The sequence below is a fragment of the Octopus bimaculoides genome, chromosome 21, assembly GCF_001194135.2.
Source record: "Octopus bimaculoides isolate UCB-OBI-ISO-001 chromosome 21, ASM119413v2, whole genome shotgun sequence".
Classification (NCBI taxonomy): domain Eukaryota; kingdom Metazoa; phylum Mollusca; class Cephalopoda; order Octopoda; family Octopodidae; genus Octopus; species Octopus bimaculoides.
Window position 1 is genome coordinate 21,003,166 of NC_069001.1, and position 25,150 is coordinate 21,028,315.

The 25,150-nt window shown below is 35.0% G+C and overlaps 1 protein-coding gene across 1 annotated transcript in view; it reads left to right on the plus strand.

Moving 5' to 3' along the window:
* LOC106873617 (NADPH oxidase 1) overlaps positions 1-25,147 on the plus strand; it is a 66,854-nt gene extending 41,707 nt beyond the window's left edge. The window contains exons 8-16 of the mRNA XM_014921063.2: positions 1,514-1,640; positions 2,636-2,728; positions 3,509-3,646; positions 5,292-5,410; positions 8,610-8,646; positions 12,075-12,157; positions 17,520-17,712; positions 20,845-20,969; positions 22,937-25,147. Coding sequence (XP_014776549.1) covers positions 1,514-1,640; positions 2,636-2,728; positions 3,509-3,646; positions 5,292-5,410; positions 8,610-8,646; positions 12,075-12,157; positions 17,520-17,712; positions 20,845-20,969; positions 22,937-23,072 — 1,051 coding nt within the window. The 3' untranslated portion in view covers positions 23,073-25,147. The remainder of the gene's footprint in view (positions 1-1,513; positions 1,641-2,635; positions 2,729-3,508; positions 3,647-5,291; positions 5,411-8,609; positions 8,647-12,074; positions 12,158-17,519; positions 17,713-20,844; positions 20,970-22,936) is intronic.
* Positions 25,148-25,150: the final 3 nt, after the last annotated feature.

Genomic DNA, 25,150 nt, shown 5'->3' on the forward strand with positions numbered 1-25,150 from the left:
ATATATATATATATATATATATATATATATATATATATATGAAACATGGTGGGATTATAATAGTTTTATGAAAAAATATATTTTTTAAACCTTAACTTGTTTCAGTCATTAGACTTTAGTCATGCCAAGGTACCCCCTTGAAGAGCTTAGACCAGCCACATGTGACCCTTGGGACTTTCTGAATGGTATGCCTAATAAAAAAATTACCTTGAATTTCTTTTAGTAGTGTGGTTCACCTGACGAGGAACCATGTCTTATGGTGCCCACTTCTCAAAAAGGGTAGTGCATACCTGGTTTAGTTGGATAAAGTGACTCCAGTACTTGTACTTATTCTATTGGTTCCCTTTACTGAACTGCTAAGTTAAAGGGACATAAACAAACTGGCATCAGTTGTCAAGTGATGGTGGGGGACAAAATCAAACACAAGAACATGCACACATGCATGTTACACACACACACACACACACACACACACACACACACACGCACACACACACACACATACACACACATGCACACACACTCACATCTTTATATATATAAATAATTATATACATAATTGTAACAAGGGATTGGAAACAAGCCTCTCCACATGCTGAAAATAGACACTAAATGATGCTAAAAACCACCTTAAAAACACCAAAGACACAGGTTGTAGATGGGCAAAAGAAAAATGATAAATCAAACTTTTGGCTAATCATGTATTAAAACTAATTATATACTTACTGCCTTCATCAACACAGACACTCCAGAGTATAAATGTACAAGTATCTACACATACCCATACGAGAGTGAAGTCACACAGTAATATATATACACACTTGCAAAAATATACAGTAAAGTGAAATTTATGTTTTTCTTTTCAACCACATGTTACTTATCAAAATAATGTTGCAGTGAATACAACTCTGATCCATCTACAAATTGTGTTTTTAGAATTTTTAAGATGGTTTATAGTGTCATTTGGCATCTATTTTCAGCACATGCAGTAGCTTGTTTCCGATCCATTGTTATAATTATGTACATAATTCTTAATATAGTATTTAGAAAATTTACCTATAAGGTTTTTTATTTCCGTGCTGACCACATGATAGAATCATGAATGATTTTATCCTTTATTATACAAATAGTACATATATATATTGCATATATATATATGTGTGATTTGAGTTCTATTTTTCTATTCACATGACCAAACATATCTATACTACAGTATATAATGTAACCACATGTGATGTGAATCGTTGGTGATTTTCTTCCTCCGTCTTCCCTTCTATTGGACCTTCCTCTGTTTCTGAAGAAGAGCGTCTGCTTGAAAAGTTAAACCATCTTTTTTTCCTTCTTGTTGTTTTCGATTCTTCACTTCATTTTTCTCCTCTCTGCAACTCCCTGCTGCTGCTGCTGCTGCTGCTGCTGCTACTACTACTACTACTACTACTACTACTACTACTACTACACACTCAGGCACATTTAGTTTGTAACATACATTAATATCCATGTTTTCGTATTGCAGAGGTGTTGTCAGAAAGCAATCTAACATTGATGAACATGACCCTGAACTTTGTGCCAACTTATATAATGATTGGGGGAATAAAGCCCCATGTTTGGTGTATCCTAAGTTTTCTAGTTCACCAGCTCAGGTAAGAAACCACTCATATATGTAAAAACTGTATTAAAACAGGAACAACTAATGCATCTACAATAATTCTTATAAGAATTTCTTTCATAACATAAGGTGTTGCTGTGTGGTAAGAAGCTACTTCTCAACCACATGGTTCCGGGTTCAGTCCCACTGTGTGGCACCTTTAGCCTGGACCAAATATATAGTGCATGTGTTTAATTGGCAAAATATAACCATCCCCAGGTATAACAATATTTGTTTCAGCACACGATTACACATCAAGAATCTTGCAAAACAAATACATAAACATAACAATTTTAGATTGTTCAGGAAAAAAACCTCACTCTGCTTGCTTTAAACCTGCTTGTCTGCCAGACAGATTTCAATATCTATTTCATTATTGAGCAGTTAATTGACGGTTTCAAATTTTGACACAAGACCGGTAATTTAAGGGAAGGGGTTATTTGATTACATCAGTCTTGGTGCTCAGCTGGTACTTATTTTATCATCTGAAAAATGAAAGGCAAAGTCAACCTCAGTGGAATTTGAACTCAGCGTAAAGACAGACAAAATACCACTAAGCATTTTGCCTGGTATGCTAATGATTCTGCCAGCTCACCATCTTTGAGTTGTTAATTAATAAAAAAGGTCTTAAGTTGCAAAAGAATATTTTCTTTAAATATGACAACATGCAGATATTCAAATTTAGAAAATTACAATCATTTTCATATGCAATTCTATTTATGTAACTTGAATAAGCACACCCTTATTGGATGCTATATTAGTAGGGTCTCCTCTATCACTAACTATGTAGACAGGCCAAATAGTTTTTATTGAAGCTTTTTGATTAGTTTAGCTGACAATTATGAATTGAAAATTAGAAATATCTATGATTTTAATTTCTTTGAATAATGATTGTAAAAGTTCATGAATTAAAGTTCTCACTTTCCTCTCTTTCTACTTCACACTATTTCTAAGCTTTTATGTGAATTAATATTTTATATTGCTTTTCAGTCATGGAAATGGATAATTGTACCTGTTATCATATACATTATAGAATGTTTGATTTCTCTTATTCGTTCAAACCAGAAGGTGAAAATTGTTAAAGTGAGTTACCTATTTTTTATTTATTTGTTAAAAACATAATATGATTGGGTAATTAATGTTTTGAAATACAGATCATATATACTACAAGCACAGTGTTTCATCTTTGAGAAGTGTAGATAATTCTACTTCAGTTCAATTAATTGTAAGCAGCAAATATCAGATTTATAAGTATAAAACTAGTGATAAAGTTTGAAAATAGAAAAAAAATCTATATTTCATTTATTTAATGCTGATTTACCCAGATAACTAGTTTCCCACATTAAAGTTAATTCAAATTCCTCTTAATTTGGACTTATGTTATGCTTAACTTGGACTTATGACTAACCACTTCAAATGAAGTTACCACCAACACACTCATTCATTTGAAACTTTAATACAAAATCAGATACTTGATTTTACTCATCATCATCATCATCATCATCATCATCTAATGTCTATTTCCCATGTTGGCATAGGTTAGACCAGAGCTGGCAAGCCAGAGAGCTGCATCAGGTTCCAGTCTGTTTTGACTTAGTTTCTATAGCTGGATACCCTTCCTAACACCAACCACTCCACAGAGTGTACTAGGTGCTTTTTATGTGACACCATTACAAGTGCTTTTCAATTCTGAAAATTTTATAGTTAAACAGAAGATAGACAGATATCTGTATGTATATTAAGCAAAGTAACTAGTTCTAAAATCTTTATAAAATATGCAAGTAGTAACTCTACTGAACATTATTTGTATGTATATTATTTTGGTTTTATTTAATTTGTTTCTCATTATTGTGTCTGTCACAGGTAGTTAAACATCCCAGTCAAACCTACCAACTACAAATGAAACAAGCTGGAGGATTCAGAATGTCACCTGGTCAATATATATTTTTAAAGTGTCCTGCTGTTTCAAAATTGGAATGGCATCCTTTTACACTGACATCGGTGAGATTTTTAAAGCTTGTACTGTTTATTTGTTTTGTCCACTCATTACATCATCATATTCTTTTCAGCCTCCATTTTACTACACTTTACCTAAAACAACAATCCTCTGGCTTCAGTCTACTTCGGATTACTAAAACTACAGCCAATCCTTTTTTCTATGGAAACCAGATCTATAGACTCAAAATTTCATTACACTTAACTGTGGAAAGCAGTTTTATATACCAGTCTATCTTTTGTTGAGGAATGCAATGTCTGAAGATATGTTTTTGTTGAGATATGTCAATTTTACTGAAGCAACATGACTTGTACGAAATATCAAATTTAATTTTTTGGCAGATCATTATTGGAATAACTAAGAAATTTAATTTCGCAGTTACGTAAAGAAACTATTTGCCCTCAGTATTGGCAATATCTTTGGTGTAATCAGTGTTCGTTTGTTCAAATACTGAAACTGTATCACTTTTGAGTGTTCTTATTTTTCCTGACTTTTCCCTGAGATTTCTTAACTACTTTCAGAATCTGTCATCCCATTTATTATGCATTTCTTGCTTATCAGTACCTCAAATTTAGTTCATTTTCATGAAACCCATATTCATAATTAGAGGGAGTAGCCATCAACTGGTTGCTCTGAATTTTTTAAACCTAATGTTCCACCTACTTCAACATAGAATATTCTGCCACACATAAAATTTGTTTCACATGACTGACCTTTGTTTAGCATGAATGACATTCTTTGTATCTCTCAGTGAAATTTGGTAAAATTTGCTGAACTTTACCAAAATACAAAAATACCTCAGCCTAGAAAGTAGTAACAAGTAATAGAAATGCAGGGTTTTAAAATTAAAATCAGAGGTATACATCATCATCATCATTTAGTGTCTTCTTTCCATGCTGGCATGGCTTAGACAGTTTGACTGCAACTGGTAAGCTGGAGAGCTGCACCAGATTTGAGTTTGATTTTGGCTTGGTTTCTACAGTTGGATGCCCTTCTGGGAGTGTAGTGAGAACCTTTTATGTGTCACCGGCAGGAGTGCTGTTATGTGTCACCAGCACTCGCCACAACTACGCCTTCATTGGACACTATTTCGTTTGCCCCAACAGGTCTTCACAAGCTGAGTTTAGTGCATCAATGGAACGACTGTGCTACTGGGACAGATTGAAAGAGCTATGACTCTATTCCCTGGAATGAAGGCAGGAGAGGTATGCAGTGATATATACATGGAAGATACTGGAAGGACTGGCACCAAATTTTGGAAATAAAGAGCTATACCAGACCATGAACGGGACGTCACTGTGCTGTCCCCACTGTGCCGACTGCTTCATCTCGGGCAAGGACGATGTACTGCAATAGCTTGGGTTTCAAGGGCCCACAGCTGTTTAACTGTCTGCCGAAGCATCTACTTTTTAGATATAATGGTAAAACAAAATCTATTCTGCACAACTTCCACACGCCTACTTACAGCTCTTCCTTATACGTCAGCTAGAAAATCCCTTTATATCATTCTCTATGTGATACCATAAACCTGAAAAATCATTTTGACTTGGACCCCAAAAAATAAAGATTCAGAAAACTTTTTTTTGTTCATGAAAGTAAATCCTTTTATCTGCAATACATAAACACTTGTCTGTTTATAATATTATCTAGGCACCACAAGATGATTTTTTCTCTGTGCACATTCGTACTGTTGGTGATTGGACAAGAGATTTGGCCAAAGCATGTCACATTGAAGATCCTGGTGAAGCAACTTCTAATGAATTACCAGAGTAAGGATCATCAACTTTTTCTTTTTGTGCTTGTATTTTTTTTTATCTGAAAACTAGTTGTCTTCTGCATCTCCATCATTACCACTGTCTTTACTTTCATTAAGCTAATTTTTTCATCTTGTCATGTATTGTACATTTTACTGATCCCTTGCACCATATTTCATTAGATTATGATGCATGTTTTTACTAAAAACTACTTTTCCTCTGTCACCTACTGACAGAGAGTAGATGATTTTGTTTATTCAGAGGACCGAGAATTTCATGTCATCCTGGGCAAGATGTTCCTCTCTTTGTTGGATTTTACATATCTTCTTGTTGGGCTCTTCTTTTTCTTTTTTCCAAAGAAGACAAATTTTTCTATCACTAACATCTCTCTTATAAAGCAATATCTAACAAGGTACTCAAATCGTCCAACCCATGCTAGCATGGAAGGCGGACGTTAAACGATGATGATGATGATGATGATGTTATGTTCAACAGGATCAGGGAAGAAATTTGCAACGAGTGTTAGCTTCTTGATTTAGATGGAATAGTTTTCTAGAGTGATTTATGAAAGTAGATCATCTGTTTATCATTGAATGCAATCATGATATGAACACTTTTTATCATGGAAAGCAAGAATTAATCTGTATTATTAAAGCATCACTGGAACCATTTAAAGTTAGCGCAGAAAAAACTTAGCAGCCAAGAATTTCCATTAGAAGGTGTTTTCTTATTTGCTCTTATACAGTACTTCAATCATGGAAGCAGTTATAAGATGTAGGAAGTTAACAAATGTTTGGCAGTATTACCAATTAAATATTCATTTCTTCTGCAAAGTAAATGTTATTGTAGTTGTTGACTCTTTATTTTGTAACATTGATGAAGATACTTAAGAAATGCTTACCCAGACTTTTTTGATAACCATGGTTGAGAAACTTGATGCAGCTGAAGTGAAAAGTCAAAACTCTCATTAAACAACAAGCTAAGAGTTCAAAGAAACCTCAGACTGAAACTTGATATTCACAAAGTGAAAAACACACATTCAGTTGTATTGAAGATAATTTCACTCACATGAAAAGAAACTATGAAAGGACATTTTGTAACTAAAGTAAAAAAAATAGACTGAATGACCTCATTCAATTTGATTCTAGCTTATAAAATTTCATTCTAATGTTTTTTTGTATTCATTAAATTTCAAACACAGTGGAAGGATATTGATATCGTTTATCAACCGCAACTGACTAAAAAACCCCATTAAATTGTATTATTGGGTGCGCAAGGAAACAATACAAACATTAGTAAAGTTGTGGGGGGAGGTGTCTGTCAACCTGATCCATCTTTCATTTAATTATGTTGTTTTAATTATTGAGTGCTTCATCATACTTTTTCTTATTTATGATATTTAAAATATAAGGACACAGATATTGTGTTGTATAGCCAGCTGGAAATGACATCTCCTGGGGTTAAACAACAGTGACAATTGTCCCTTCCAGGAGAGCCACATCATATTGGCAAATAGTCTTTACTTTGAAGTACTGTTACTGAATGTCTCTCTTTGAGAAATTTAGAAATGATAATGTTTCTATTTCTTAGATCAGTGCCTGTGTGTCACTTTACAAATTATACATTTTTGAGCAGGAATTTGGCAATGTCACCTAAGCTAAGCAGCTACTCTGTGCTGATAAAGAGCAATAACCCAGAAACCGGTCCACAGATGTTGCTTTGTGCTGGAGCAGGGTGCTGAGCTCCCTGTTTGAAAATATAAGGACACAGATATTGTGTCGTATAGCCAACTGGAAATGACGTTTCCTGGGGCTAAACAACAGTAACAATCGTCCCATTCAGGACAGCCACATTATATTGGCAAATAGTCTTTACTTGAAAATAATTGTCCTTTAAAAATCATATTTTCATTTTGGTTAAATTGTCCATTAAATCTCACAAATTTCCTTTGTAATTCCCTTTAATGTGTGTTTTGTAATTTTTCTATATTTCTTTGATTTCTTGTGGCTAAAGATTAGTGTTCTTTCCTCAACAGGACCAAAAGTTCCTTTAATCCTGTTTATTTGCCAACCACTTTAGATATTGCATTTAACTCTAGCATCAGTATTTGCGAGACTAAAGATTCTTAATTCACCATTCATTCAAAGCATCATGATGAAAGCAGTGAATAGAAAACAGGGTGATGGATTTGGGTGAGAGGTTGGTAGAGGTGGGAATAATGGAAGAGACAGTGTGTAGGAGGGAATAACTTAAAGAGATAGTAATTACACTTCCATTACTCAGCAAATTTTGGGAAAGAGATAGTGATAGCAGATACATGTTCCCTGGCAAGTGTGTGAGAGAGAGAGAGAATTTTTATGAACTGGATTGATATAGCACAACTATTGTGGAAGTGGAATCACAACTGGTGGATGTAGGATCATTTGGCTGATATTTGCAGATGTCATGGTGGTACTACTGTTGAGTGCTGCAAGGCAGGCATTTTACTGAATTATTTATCCTTTACATTTACTCCTGCTGTTGCTGTCATCACACTGCATCCAATATGTAGTATATAGTCTTCAATGCACTGGGTGCTTTTTATGTTGCACCATCACCAGTGCTTTTTACATGGTACCATCCCCAGTGCTTTTTACATGGTACCAGCACCAGTGCTTTTTACATGGTACCAGCACCTATAAATACTTTTTATGTGGCACCTTGGTTTTAGGATCTCAATTCTGTTGTGATGAGTATGTCTTCTTGAGTAGATGAGTCTTTTAATAATGATAAGGGGTGGTGAATTAACAGAGTCATTAAAGTATCAGGCAAAGTGCCTTTAAGCTGTCTGAGCTCATGAGTTCAAGTCCCACCAAGGTCAACTTTGCTATTCATCCTTTCAAGTAGGAAAGACAAAGTTGACCAAATAAAATCTAGTATTGGAGTCACTTCTTTTTTCCCTCTTTCCTTCTTTCTCTTTCTGGAAGAAATCTACTGTGGGCAGAGAGATTGACTGTCAGGTTCAGGTCTCTACGACAAAAATTGAGAATTCAAAGAAGAAACAACTGATGATGATGTTATATTGATCAGGACAATGATGATAATGGTGACACTATATTCACTATATGTTAGGGGTAGTGTTTCTTTTTTGTTGTTGTTGGTGATGGTGGTGGATATAGTTGTGATGATACCAATGTTGTCATCTCTAATAATTGAACTTGTTTTATTGTTGCAGCATGGCTGTTGATGGACCCTATGGTACACCTATTAAGGTAATGTCTAAAAATAACTCAAGTTATGATTCTGACTGCTATGTTCCCTTTAGTTTATACACACACATACATTTTTAAGGGTTCAGTTAAAGGGGAGAGAGAAGTGCCTGTGACCCTTTTTCAGAGTCTCTATGACTGTATGTATGCATGCTATTATTTAGCTTTATTTCAAGATTTCTTTCCAATAGAGAAAGAATTGGTTTCTAACCTAGATCCAAGGCTCCTTCATGTATGTATGTGCAATATTTGGAGTCAGTGCATGTGCAAATTTGCTTTATGAATCCATTCTCATGCATATAATTGCATGTCTAGGCATGTATGTATGTATGTATGTATGCATGCATGAATGCATGCATGCATTCATTCATTCATTCATTCATTCATTCATTCAAGCAAGCAGGCAAGCAAACGTTGTAGCAGTCTAATTTGGATGAGTATTGAAAGAGTTGATGACTCATAGCCTGTTGTTGGAGATGTTTTTTGACATCAAAATAATAACTCTCAAATGGTCAATTCTATAATGTGGTGGAGAAAGCAGGTGCTCTGTAGCTTACAAAACTATGTTTAAATCATCCTCTTTGCATAACTTAAATAAGGTGTGAGACCCATCAAGCAGAAGGTGTTCTATGTTGCTCTAAATAAAGTGGAAATGTCTAGTGGTGCCTGAACAAATCCTTTTGGAAGGAGCCCTCTGTTAGAGAGTACAATTAGACTTCTAATACATGCAACATCTTGATTTATAATGGAACGAAAGCAGACACTGGGAAATGGATTAAAGACAAACCTGATTTTAATAACTAAAAGAAAACAAAAAAATGGCATCCTATTGTCATGTTAGTTTCTGCTTCTCGTGGTACACTTCCTGAACACTTAGTACATGAATATTTCACCTTTCATATATACTTGTGTTTTTATCTTCGTTGCCTAAGTATATTTGCTTAAATGTGAGACTGCAGTTTCTTTTGACTATTATTTTATTGTTCTTAGTAAACAGAGTCTGTTATGCTGAGCCATTCCACTTCAGCTGGTTATAAGTCTGGCATGGAGTGGGATGAGATCCATCCGGCTGCTTTGATTTTGACATACTACATGAAGATAAATACTTGGTGGTGACCCAACAGCTTAGTGAAATAAATGGGACATAGAAAAAAATGAAAACCATGATTAAAAGATATAAAAATAAAATGAGCTAAGGGAAATAACTAAAGTGGCCAATGGCCTGAACATAGATAAATAAAGCGGAGGAGTATGTTCTAATAAATGTATGCAAAACATTCTCAAATGAAACATCTTCCTTAAAAAACGAAACCTTATAATAATTGTTAGTAACTCAAAGAAAAAAGAATATAATTTCTAGAAATTGAGAATTAAACTCAAAATTAATTTACATGTTTAAATTAAAACTAACTAGTTGACTATTTCATATGCTTAATATTTCTGAAACATCTTCCTTAAATTTTACTGTGGGTCAATTCTCAAGCAGTTTACATTGCCATAACACAATGAGCAGTTTTAGTTTTCATATCCTCTACCTAAGACATGTCAGTCTAGTTGCGGCTATTCTACTTTAAGCTATATTTACAGAAGTAACTACTTCCGCATTGGAAGCTTATAATACATTCAGAACTAACAGCACTAAACTGCACCATTCATGGTGACTAAATGTCTTAACTATTAACAAAGCTAAGTCTCTTATCAACTCAACCTGCTCCAGTTTTGACACTGAACTACGTCTATATACTAATCTCTCATAAGTATGACATATATTGGTTTCAAATTTTGGCACAAGGCCAGCAAGTTTGGGGGAGAGGGAAAGTCCATTACATCAAACTCCAGTACTCAACTGGTACCTGTTTTATTGATACTGAAAGGATGAAAGGCAAAGTTGACCTTGGTGGAATTTGAACTCAGAATGTACATACAGGCAAAATATCACTAAGTATTTTACCTGGCCTGCTAACGATTCTGCCAGCTTGCCATCTTAGAGTATGACATATATCGTTAGTTTGCAAAGATGACAGGTACGTCATGATATTTTTCATCGTATAATGAGCATCTGTGCCATAGTTTTAAGCCCAGGATAAGTAATATTTTGTTCAGACATTTGTACAGTCGGTGTGTTGAAAAATATGTATAAATTCATAAGAGTGGTACAACAAGGTGGTACAAAATGGTGAAGTTGTTCCTCTGACAGTTATTTTCTTGCTGTTCTATATCGAAGCACATATCATGCTACAGTTTCTGCTTAGTGACTAAAACTTTCTGATGAAATTCACAGTATCTCTTAGCATTTGCTTACAAAATGATTGTCTTTGTCCTTGATACAGCATATTTCTCCTCATAAGCTGCCACTGCTTTGAAGCTTGTTTTTGTGAAGTTACATATATGATAAATTGTTTAATAATGAAATGAATTTCTTGAAAGTAATCATTTAGCCATTTTACTGAAGTGATGAAATAGAAGAAACTTACATGGACAGATAGTGTTGGTGTTACATGGCAAGAGATACAGACTGTTAAGTAGATACATAGAGGGAGACTAACAGATAGATAGACAGAAAGATAGATATAGAATGACTAACAGACAAGTAAATAAAAAGACAAATAGATACACTGAGAAAAAGACAGATAGAAAAACAATTATAAACAAGGGCAAAAGAAAAAAGATTTCTATGCTAATATGCTGAGAATAGACTTTAAATCGTCAATCACCACATTACAATATACATTCACTATGAATACACGTGCTGAAATCGAGGAAGACAAGCCAATAGAAAGACAGATAGGTTGATAGGTAGAGAGATAGATAAACAGACGAACACAGATTGACAGACAACTAGAGAAACAGACAGACAGCTGAAGAAAGAGGGAGAGAGAGAGAGAGAGAGAGAGAGTTGGATAGATATGTAGCTAGGTAAATAGAAACACAGAAAGACAGACTAATAAATATGTATGTAAACAAAAAGACAAAGAAACAGATACACAGATAGATAAATCTCAAAAGCAAACAAGGAAAAACCAATGCTTTTTGTAAGTTTACTTAAGAAAAGTTTCAGTATTGAAGTTCATATTTTTCCATGTCATAATAAGTTAGCTCAATAAGTTGTCTAAATGTTTTTAACGATCATGCTGAGGAATGTATATGTACATATGTATGTACACATACATATATACAAAGAGAGAGACAGATAATGATATTGTCATATTTGTATATATTTATCTGTATGTGCAAGAGAGAGAGAGAGAGAGAGAGAGAGAGAGAGAGAGAGAGATAGAGAGAAAGAGAGAGAGATGGGGGAAGGGGTTGTGAACCAAACCAAACAAAAATTATTATAATGATAACTAACAATAAAAAAGTGTACATTTGTTCAGACATTTGTACAGTCAGTGTGTTGAAAAATAGATCTTTAATTTGTTTTATTATTTTAGGATGTTTTTTGCTATGATGTGGACATATTTATTGGAACAGGAATTGGTGTAACTCCATTTGCATCTGTACTAAGATACATTTGGTAAGTACAAACTCTATTAATATAAACACTGTTTTATAATATCATTAAAAGAAGATATTTTCACACTTAAACCTAAGAACTAGTTGGTTAAACAGTTGATGTTGCTCAACCACTATGTCCTCTGACTACTCCAACATAAAAAGGAACTGTTTTTATCCAGCATGGCTATGTTGCATTCAACCTTTTAGCATTCACATTAGTCTGTCAAATATGTTTTCTTTTCATATTATTTTGAATTAATCATGCATTATCACATAGCTTCAAGATTTCAACGATGTGATTGTTTATTTTTAAAATGATAGTATCAAGTAGGTATGAAAGGCTGGTTCTGGCCAATTTGAGCATAACACAGGTAGAATATTTGGGCTGGATATGGCCTGATTAAATACTAAAAGGTTAAAGGAATATCTGTAGGGAACAACCATATATTATTGCTTCAGATCTAACACAGTTGAAACAAAAGTTTCAGTTTTTCAGTGATCCAAGAGTGTTATAGAAAGAAAATGTCATGGAAGTTGTGAGGGTAGTGGAGAAAACATCAAGATGCAGAAGGTAGGTTTGAGAAAAGCAAAAGTAGTTGGGGTCCTTTGGCAGAATCTGATGGTATTCATGTTTACAGTACAAAAGAAAGAAAGAAAAGAAAGGCTATACATATAGGCACAGGTGTGGCTGTGTGGTAAGAAGCTTCATCCCCAACTACATGATTCTGGGTTCCATTCCACTGCATGGTACTTTGGACAAGTGTCTCCTTAGGTAGACCGATAGTGCCAATAAAACTTAGTCGATGGTGCCATTGGTTGAGATACACTGATAGAGAGACAACCAGCCTTCTGAGTGGGTTTGGTAAACAGAAACTGAAGGAAGCCTGTCGTATACATATATACATACATACATACATACATACATATATATATATATATATATATATGTATACACACACACATATATATATATATATATATATATACGCACACACATATAAATACATACATATATATATATAGATAAAACTTACTTGGAAAAGGATGCATGGCATTTGATCATATAATAATATAAATAATATATAAATATATGCATATATCCATACATATATGTACTTACCTACATATATATGTATATATACATGCATATATGGGTACAGGACATGAAAAAAAACGTTAAACACAATGAGAAACGAAAACATAGAAAACAAACTTTTTTCGAAAAACGAAAAAAACAAATAGACAAGCCATGAGAAGAGACAATGGCAGAGTAGATGAAACAGGGACAACTGATGAAGGGGTATACTCTGTGAAATGAGATACAAAATAGGATACATTAAATATCAGAAACATCTCAGGAGTATTTTGTGCCTAAGATGGTAGCAGTCCCTATCGGCCCCAAGGAAAATAGAAAAGAAAGAAATTAAAGATAATGGACAAACACAATATAATACTGCACAAAGAAGGGATGATGGAAATATATTGAATATGTTACTAGAATTACTAAAGGAGTGGGTAAACTTTAAAAACAACATTTGTAGCTTGCAAAATTCTGAAAATCTAGTTGAGTAATAAGCGAAAAAACTACATCAAAGCTGAAATATATAATGGAGAATACTGTAAGACCTATGTAGTCATAGTACCGAATAGATTTCATAAGATACAAGATGAATTTGTGAGTATTAGAGATAGATAAAGCAGTAAAATTTACAGTTCTTAACTTTTGTTGCTTTTGGTTCCATATTTCAAATGAATTTATATAACAAGAAACTCTGGAGTAGTGGTGTGATAGAGTTCAAACATCAGGTTCAAACATAAATCTAGCCACACACATACATATACATTTATACATGTATAATGTGAGGAAGATGTGACTAAAGAGGATGATTTAATGGTCATTGAGGATTAGGGTGGATGTATCTGTGTTAACTTTATTGCACTGTGTTCCTTGTATAGCAGGATTAGCCTAAATGTAATCTCTACTGGATTCCCATTAAAGTGGTAAGAAACAACACATGTTAAAAACGATGATAAAATGCTAAAAATAGACAACTGATCATGTTGTAGCCTTGTAGTCACAAATGTTTATAACTCATTGTTAAAGGTGTCCCCCCATAGTCATTGTTTACTTTTGATTTTAATCAGAAATATATCAGATTTCTTTTTGCAATGACTTGAGCATGTAATGAACCCAATACTTTGTCTAGTAAAGGGGAAAGGCCTAGACTCTTTACAGTTGAGGAAACTATTGATGGTATTTATTCTTTGAATAATGAGTTTATCCTTATGCAAAAAATTCCCCCTCCCTATATCACAAAATAAGGGGTGGGAGAATGTGCACTATTTTTCAAATCCTGGCAGCAACATTGAAGCTGGAAGCAGGATTATAATCTAATTCTACACTTTATCACATTCAAGAATATAAAAAAGTTTTTAAGCACAACACAGGTGGTGTCTAAAAGAAACACTACCTTTCACCCAGCACTGTCATTCACACAGTGCTCTCTCTCCCTAGTGTGAAGCTTCCTATCTTGGACATGTTGTGTGCTTTGTTCAAGAACATAATGCAATGCCCAGTCTAGGAATCAAACCCACAATCTCACAGTCATAACCACTAAGCCATGCACCTTCACGCGTGCACACACACACGCACAGGCCCCCTCCCCCACATATATATACATAGGTGCAGGAGTGACTGTGTGATAAGTAGCTTGCTTACCAATCACATGGTTCTGGGTTCAGTGTCTTCTACTATAACCTTGGGCCAACCAAAAAGATGGAAGATACAAAAATCTGTATTGATCACTACAATTGTTTCAACAAATCTTGCATTGATCCCTCGTGGGGTCAAATGCTAGATGGGTCAAAACAATTTACACTATATTCTGTATCTGTTTCTTTATGTATCTCATCTTTGTTATGAATCTTCTATAAGATTTCTATATAAAAAGACCAAGAAAAAAACATGCAGTAATAAGTTGTGCAAAACAGAGTTTATTTTAATGAGATATCTCTTTAAATCACTTGAGGAGACACATCTACACTAAGAGATACACCTAAACCAGTTGTACAGTATCTCATGCATGAGGGATTGATGCAAGATGGGTTGAAACAATTGTAGTAATCAATAAAGATTCTAGTATCTTCTATCCTCAGTCTCTCTCTCATTAATTACATACGACCAGGTGTATACCATATGATTTATTAAATACTATATATATATCAAGAGAGGAAAAGAGAAATTATTGGAAGTAAAGGGCTATTTGTGAAATATAGGTGATTACCTCAGTGCTCATGCAAACTCCAGGTTAACAGAAGGGAAACATAATCTAGAAAATAAAAAGTATTGTACACAAGTTGAAAATCCAGGAAATGCCCTTCTGTTACAGAGTATAAAATAAAATAAATATCCTTTAATATTTCATGAACTTGGATAATCATTGTTTATGTATGTCCCAGCATGATTTAACTATCTCACCTATTGAAACAACTGTAACTGGATAACTAAACTGATACCAATATCTCTATTCCTTTAGTTGTTTTACACACACACACACATACAGGGTGTGATGAATAAATTGTCTAAATTATGCAAAAATGAAAATAATACTGACATCTCATTTTAGCAGATATATTTACCAAAATTACATAAAAATATCTTGAAATACTAATGAATAAAATTTATTCAATAAAATTGCCATTGATTTCAACCATGGCCTCCAGACAACTTTGGAATTTCCTGCAACTCTTCTGAATGGTCTCTTTGTTTAAGTTGGTGAATGCTGCTATAATTTTTGCCTTCAGTTCATCTTTGGCAAGGAGTTTTGTTGGTCTCTCACTCAACTGTGCCCCGCACATAATAATCAAGGGAGTTGCAGTCTGGGGAGTTAGGTGGCTAGATGTTGGGGTGATGTGCTCACAGAAATTGTCTGACAGCTTTGACTGGGTTCTTCTGCTTGTGTGAGATGGTGCAGAGTCCTGTTGCCAGACATAGGGTCTTCCAGCAGCCACCCTCTTGACCCAGAGCAGCACTATCTCCTCCAGGCTCTTGATGTAGGCCTCCGAGTTGAGTCTGAGGCTGTGTGAGAAAATGAATGGAGCCATAACGTCACCATCACTAATGATCACTCCAAACACCATGATGTTGACTGGATGTTTGATTTTTATCACTCTTGGTACATGTCCTCAGATTGACACCCAAACATTCTGAAATGTTTGTATTGGAGCTTCCAGCACAAATGCCAAGCAGTACATTATGTTGTTTCCAAATTTCTGGCAGAATTGTGTCACGGTGCTGTTTTCTCACAGATGGTGCCCAACTGCCCCTACTATACTGTGTAGTCAACAAAATCAAAAACAAACAACGTGCATGCATAAAATAAAAAATATAAAATGGCGACAATTTACCCATTGCACCCTGTATGCAGACTGTCCTCATTTAATGACCTACTTATTTAATGACCTACCTATTTAACGACCACTCAGAGTTACGACAAACTTTATGAGCCGTCATTACATATTTTACAAAATATAAAAACTTAAAAACTTTGACTGCCGTATTGTGCACTGTACGAGAACTGCCATCATGACGGCAGCACATCTCGAGCACCCAGCCTCACCCCCGCCATGCTCGCTTTCTCACTCTCCCCCCTGTGCTCAGCCAGGCAATGTAGTGATGCTCTCTGTACCTATTTTACTATTTCGTCTCTTTTTTCCATTATCTCTTGCACCCCATACTACAAGATGCCTCCAAAGAGGAAGAATACATCTTCACCTGTTGTCTGCCTTTCCAAGGTGGAAAGGCAGACAACTGAACTTTTCAGATGTTATCGAGGAATTTATGACAAAAAAAAGAAGATAACAAAACAAACAACACTGACGGGATTTTTCATGCATTTTGATGTCAAGAATGAGTTGCTTTTGTAATCTTTATCCAAAGTAAAACAAAGTTATTATGTTTGAGTTTCCCTTAAACCTTTTCACCTTTTCTATATAATCCTGAGAAAAGTTTATTAGGCATCTTATGTACTGGGCCTGGAATCACAAACATACTTACGATGTCTGAGCTACAATAATGCAGTATCCATATCCTAACTTTTAAGGTTTTCCTTGTGATAATCTTACTGTTACTTATTCATTTTTCAACAATTTATGTTAGTGATTCTTGGCCCTGTACTGGCATATACTTTATACAGTATGGTATTCTGTTTTTTATATGTACGTACAGTGCACTATACCTATAAAAAAAAATACGTACCCTATGAATATTCGTTTAATGACAAATTTGCTTAATGATAGGGCTGTTGGAATGTAACTCAGTCATTAAATGAGAACAGTCTGTTTGTGTATATGTTCATTTTATATTTTTAATCCCTAAACAGCAAAGAAATTGAAAAACGGAATTTCAAGGAAGTCCTGAAAAAAGTTTACTTTTTTTGGATCTGCCCTCAAACACAAGCCTTTGAATGCTTCCAGGAACTTCTTGTGTCTTTAGAAATCATGCTTGAAAAGATGAATCAGAAAGAGTTCCTGAGTTACAACATCTACTTGACACGTGGCTTAAATAAAAGCCAGGTAATACATCAGCTTTGCTATCTGCATGTTTAACATCATTATTGTTATGACAACCACCATTATCATCGTCATATATGTTCAGTATTTGACAGCAGTAATTATGTCCATCACATGTTGATAGTATGTTAAGCAATAATTGCCAGTGGTCGTAGGAGTGGCTGTATGGTAAGTAGCTTGCTTACCAACCACATGGTTCCGGGTTCAGTCCCACTGCATGGCACCTTGGGCAAGTGTCTTCCGCTATAGCCTCGGGCTGACCAAAGCATATATGTATGTGTGTGTATATGTTTGCGTGTCTGTGTTTGTCCCCCCAACCGATGCTGGTGTGTTTACGTCCCCGTAACTTAGCGGTTCGGCAAAAGAGACCAATAGAATAAGTACTAGGCTTCCAAAGAATAAGTCTTGGGGTTGATTTGCTCGACTAAAGGCGATGCTCCAGCATGGCCACAGTCAAATGACTGAAACAAGTAAAAGAGTGGTTCGGTAGTTATGAATGATGTTGTGCTCTGTTCTTAACTAAAAGCTTTTACTCTCTTAGGTTGTCTATTTAATTATGAGGTGGTATTAAAAAGTTCCCAGACTAGTTCTGTAGTGTGCCAACAAACGACAGCACATGATTGTGTGTACAGTGAAAGCTAGCAGTGACCTTCATTAGGCAGTGTGTTGAGTGGCGTTACCGTGTTTACTTTCCAAGTTGTGAAATTTGTGATTCTGTGATCACGTATATGCCGTAGTCTGCAATTTTATCATGGACAGGAAGTTGGAACAAAGAGCCAATGTGAAATTTTGCATTAAACTTAGGAAGTCTGCTACAGAGATATTGAGCATGCTTCGGCAAGTTTATGGCAATGAAGCAATGGGTCATATGCAATGTTTTGAGTGGCACAAGCATTTCAAAAGTGGAAGAACACCCCTGAAGGATGATGAGCAATCTGGAAGACCTGCCATGAGCATCGCACCCGGAAATGTGGTATTGTGCATTGAGAATTCATTCCCCAGGGCCAGACCATCGATTGAGAGTTCTACTGTGACGCTTTGAAGCATTTGATGGGGGACATTGAGTGAAAGCAACCAGATCTGTGGAGCACAAAGAATTGGATTCTTCACAACCACAATGCACCCTGTAACCAAGCTCTCTTTACTTGTTAATTTCTCACCAAAAACAACATGGTATCACTTCCTCACCTGCTCAGTTTGCCAGATTTAGCACCTATGGACTTCGATCTCTTCCCCAAGATGAAAATGCAGCTCAGAGGTCGCTGTTTTAACACTGTTAAGAACAATCACAGAAGGTCCTCAACTGACTTACAGAAAATGACTTCTAGGCCAGATTTCAAAAGTGGCAGGAATGCTGGGACCAGTGCATTGCTACACAAGGTGACTATTTCAAAGGAGATGGTGTTAAAACTTTGACAAATAAGTTATTTTTTATTAAATATAACTAGTCAGGGAACTTTTTAATACCACCTCATATAAATAGACACCATGGGTAGGTATAGTTTGTGGAAACAAGAAATTTCTCAAGTTTTTAAGCTGATTCTTTTTAGATATTTGTGTGGCTGTGTAGTAAGAAACTTGCTTCCCAGCCACATGGTACCTTGGGCAAGTGTCTTCTACTATAACCTTAGGTTGACCAAAGCCTTGGGAGTGAATTTGGTAGATGGAAGCTGAAAGAAGCCTGTTGTATATATATATATATATATATATATATATATGTATATACATATATATTTTGTTTTTGCATTTGGCTTGCAAGATTCTTTGTGAATTCATGTGTTGAAGCATATTCTATTGTATCTGGGGAGAGTCATTCTCTTTTAGTACTTTATTGCCTAACACATTCACCAGTTCAATTTCCATTCATTTATTTATTTACTTTTTCTAAATTTTCATTGCATTTTGCAACCTCTTCAATAGTTGTTGACTCAGCAACCACTGAAGAGGTTGCAAGGCACAACAAAGACTTTAGAAAAATAGAAAAGTAAATGAGTGGAAATTGAACCAGTGAGGCACTAAAAGAGAATGACTCTCCCCAGATACACTAATATATATATATGTATATGTATGTATGTGTGCATGTGTTTGTGTCTGTATTTGTTCCCCACTACTGCTTGACAGCTGGTGTTGGTGTGTTTACATCCTTTTAACTTAGCAGTTTGGCAAGAGAGACCAATAGAATAAGTACCAAGCTTAAAAAAAAACAAGTCTTGAGATCAATTTGTTTAATTAAAACCCTTCAAGGCAGTGCTCCAGCATGGCTGTAGTCTGATGACTGAAACAAGTAAAATATAAAAGATATTGAGTTGAATAAAATAAACTTTTCATTGTCTTCTATATATTCAAGACAGTGTTCAGCTTCAACCTGCAGAGCTAATAGGTTTTCAGAACTCAGCTTTAGCCAAGTATTTATATAAAATAGAAATGAGATTGTTTGTTTAGGCCCAGACTTGCCCTTATTCAGCACATGTACAATGAAAGGTATGACAATATCATCATTGCTTTTAGACTTTATTCAATATCACCTTCTTTTTAAGCTGATATGGTATGTTTCAGAGATTTGACTGCAATTTCTAGCGGGGCTGACAATCACATTGAGGTTTCCTTATTGGAGTAAAGTAATTATGTTTAAGGAAATTTTTCTCTGTATATGTGGTTGTATTTAAATATATTTGCACTATTATTATTATAACCATCAGTATCTGAAAGGAATTGTTTTCTGTACCTAAGTCTGTGAATGTCTTTCTATTGCATGTAATTTTTCATATTATTCATATCATCTTACAAATAACTTGTAGCCTGCTAAGCAGTTAACATGTTGACTAGAGCTGCTAATGTGTTCAATGTTCAAATAACATGCAAGGGAAGGAAAGATTTCAAAAACAAAAGATATGTTATTTTGTTTAGTAACCGTTAATGAAATATTCAAATAGCTTAAGCTTCAGTAGCTTTTATGGTATCAGACTAAAAACTAAAATGATCAGATAAATAAACATGAACATTGAACTAAAACTAGCACCTGATTTTGGCAGTTGATTCTGTTGGATGACGGAAAAAGTATCGTGGTGTAGAACGAAATGAAATATACATAAAATTGAATTTTGTATGTTGGTATAAATCATTTATTTTGTCTAGATTGGAAATATAGCATTACATTTTGGCGATAATATTGATCCAATAACAAGACTTCGAGAAAAAACCCACTTTGGGAGACCAAGATGGTCAAACATCTTCAAAGAGATAAAAGAATCTCATTTAGGGTAAGTCACAAAAAATAACTTCTAATTATACTATTTAGTTAGTTCAGTAGTTGCATATCAGAATCAAAATTGTTTATATTACCTGACCTTTGTATGACACTTTCCCTCAAATAAAAAAAAAGTGATTTACTGCAAATGAAGCATTTGCTATTACTATTGTTCCCTAACCAAGAAAAGTTTTCTGTAATTTTCTTAACAAAACCAAAAATATATTCAACCCATATATCACATTAATAGTGACATCTAGTTGTAAAAACAATTGTTTCACCAAAATAAACCATCCCAGAATCACAAGCATAAAAATAATGGATGTGAAAATATCCATATAAATAACTGGTTTTAACATGAAAGGAGTTATCTGATGAATAATAATATTTGATTTGTTTATGTTGTTGTTGTTAATGATGTTAGTGTGTAAGTAAAACATCTAAGTTAGAACTGTCTATACAAGGGGTGTTCATTAAAAATTTTCCCTGACCTACTTCTGGTTATTGCAGGTAACAGAACTTGTACAGGTATTATCATACATGTTTCTACATGTCACATTGTAAATTGCAGCTTTCTACTAGTATTTGCTTGTCTTTTACAGCTGAAGTGGAGTAAGGTGTTATAATGGAGGCACTTAAATGCAGATCAGTGATCAAGTTCTTAAACTTGAAAGGTTGTACACCAAAAGAGACTTTCAATGAAATGAAAAAAAGTTTATGATGATGATGCACCATCATACAACATAGTCAAACATCATCAGTTCAAGTGTGGTTGGATATCAGTGGAAACTGCTCCTATTCCTAGATGACCACATTCCACCATTGATGAAGACACTGTCCATAAAATGGAAGCTGCCAGTTTGGAGGATTGCCGCATAACTATTTGGCAACTAGCCCAAGAAGTGAAGATAAGTGTAGGGTCCATGGAAAAAATCATTCACAACCATTTGCACCTGCAGACATTGTCGGCATGATGGATTCCCTGGATGCTCACACTTTTTCAGAAGCAGGAACAAGTCAATTGCTCCCAGGCTCTTTTGGCAATGTGCTAAGAAAATGAGGAGGACTTTTTCAGCAGACTTATGACACAGGATGAAACACGGGTGCATCACTATGGTACTGAAACTAGTCCAGTCGAAGCAATGGAAGCATGATAACTCACCAAAGAAGGCTCATGTCCAACCCTCAGCAGGCAAGGTGATGCTCACAGTCTTTTGGGACCAGTGTGGAATAGTGATGATGGATTTTCTGGCAAAGGGCACCACAATTAACAGGACATATTATGCTTCTCTGCTGCAGAAATTGTGGGATGCCATCAAAACAGAGAAGCGTGACATGCTGACCAAAGAAGTTTGCTTCCTCCAGGACAATGCCCCAGTTCACAATGTGCATGTTGCCCAGATGAAAGCACACTCCTGCAGCTATGAAATCCTTCCTTATCCCCCTTACTCTCCTGATCTTGTACTAACTGACTTCCACCTCTTTCCAACCATGAAGTCTTTTTTGAAGGGGAAACACTTTTTGGATGATGATGAACTTATTTCCGAGGTAAAGTCTGGCTCCAGATGCACCCTACCAATTTCTACAGACGAGGTCTTCACAGCTGCATAAAGTGATGGCAGAAGTGTGTCACCATTGGTGGTGGCTATGCAGAGAAGGACTAATAATTATGCCAAGTTTCATCTATCTCAGTCCTTGGGAAGTGGGTCAAGGGAAATCTTTAATGAACACCTCTTATAGTACAGGTAACTCTATTATTTCAATGTTGTTTGAGTTTACACTGAAGCAACATGTACTGAAATATCTCAAACAATACAGTTGTTCATTATATAATGTACATACTAGGAATGAAATGTACCTCTTTACTATGTCTATTTTACATCACGCACATAATGAATGTGTGTGTGTGTATGTGTGTATAATGTCTTTGTGTACATACACATGTGATGAAGCTAAAAATATTTTTTTCTCTTTTCTTAGGAAAAGTATTGGTGTATTTTATTGTGGGCCATCACAACTGTCGAATACCCTATGTGAAATGTGCAACACCCACTCTGATTCCATAACTGACAAAGGCATGAGGACTCAGTTCTTTTTCAACAAAGAAAGTTTCTAATTTGTCATGTGTGTGTGTGTGTGTGTGTGTGTGTGTGTGTGCACACATGCATATATATATATATCTCATTCACCTTTAGTAGTAGGGGAAGGTCAACATTTATTTTTCACCACCGCTTCTATCCCCTCTAGCTAATCCAGTTCTGAACCAAACTGAACGCAGTTAAAAGCAGTTAAAGGACCTGTGCAGTCAGTGAATTTTTGAAATATTATAATAGAAAATTGGTCACATTAAAAAAAATTTGTGTTCAAGAACTGGGTGTGTAACATATAGATATAACTTCTAAGCAGTAAAGTTTCTTTATTTCTGATTTATTTTAATTGCATTTGAATAAAAGAATTCACTGAGAGAAACCAAGATCTATTAACCTCATCATGGTGAAGAAGAAAAAAAACCTTACAAGACAAAATGTAGTCAAATCAGAAAAGTAATAACATCTGGTATTGTCTTTAAATTGTATCTGTTATTTTAAGACAGTGGTTCCCAAAGTGGGTAGTACTGCCCCTCTGGGGATGGGGTGTGTGGAAAGATCCAAGGGGGCTTTGAAGAATAATGGGGTGACAAAGATGGAGCAGTAGGTGTCAAAAAAGACAAGGGTTAACTAGGTTAAGTTTTATTTGTGAAATACTGTTGTTTTGAATTAGTTACAGAAAATGGTCTATGTCTGTGATAGTGAGTGGTGGTGGTAGTGGTGGCCACTGGGAATTTGGCCTTAGAACCAAGGGGGCAGCAACCTGAAAAAGTTTGGGAACCACTGTTTTAAGGGATAATTTTACTTAAAGATAATATTCCTCAAAGCTTTCCTCAAAGATCTAAAGGAGAAGAATCTTACTGGGGATATAAGTTTATTGGGCAAAAAGTGATGGAAACTGGCCTAAATTCATATTTAAACCATCATATCTCTATTAAAACCATCTATTTAAACCATCATATCTCTATTACTTTAGAAAAACCATTAGTATAATTAAGCTTTTCTGAACAACCAATAGGACAAGAAACCAATACTGAAAAACTGTACTAAATTTGATATTGTAGGAAAAAAAGCTATGGGGCAAAAAATGGTTAAAATTGAGGGTGATTACTGGGGCACTAAACTGTAGTTACATCTATGTATATACATATCTGTGAGTGTGTGTACACACATGTATGTAACCTCTCTCACTACATATATATAAACAGTGGTACCCAAGCAAAGTAGTGATTGTTTGTCTCAGCAATTAGTGAGTATAAACAGTTGAAAAGTGGAAGAAATCGGGGGACATATTGTATCAAATATGCCCTCTAACCACTTTTATTTCATTTTTGTTCCCAATGTTCCTTTGGTATCCTGTGTTTTCAACATAATTACAATTTTCAGCCATTCAAAACTTCAAACACAACCCCTTCCCCCAAAATTTCTGTTTTCACTTTTTCCAATTTTTTTTTTAATTCCATGTATGAAAACTTGGAGATCATGAATCTGAAAAATAAATTTATTTTCAAAATTTCAATTATTTTTACCCCACATCCTAGCTTTCAGCATACCCACTTCACTCCCATTCTAACATTCTACATGTTTTTAAATTCAATTGCTCATTTCTATGTGTATGGATGCTTGATATGCTTGAAATAACAGCCAACTTTCTGAAAGATAATTTTTTTGAAAATTTCATTTTTTTAAATTCAATCCCTCACTCAGCTATCAGAATAACAATTATTACTCTGCATGTGTTGATGCCTTTTGAACCAGTAGATGAAATGAAACCCCTCCCTGACTTTTAGAATAATGATACCCACCCCACAGAAATATGGAATGCATCAGCACAGTTGTTCCTACTTTCCACTCTAACCAACACTAAAATATTAAGTAAATTCCACCCCAACATTTGTGGTGTTCTTAGGGTGTTTCTCAAGAATGTGAATGTGGTCATACTCTTTTTATACAAAACTAGTCGACTCATTTGCTCTACTGCTTTCAGACTGGCATCATTTAATTCATTTACTGCAACTTTATTGGCATTTTCATCCTTTGTCTTGGTTTATCCAAGGTGTTTATATAAATTACTTTTTGTCAATAAATAATCGTTACCTTTTTACTA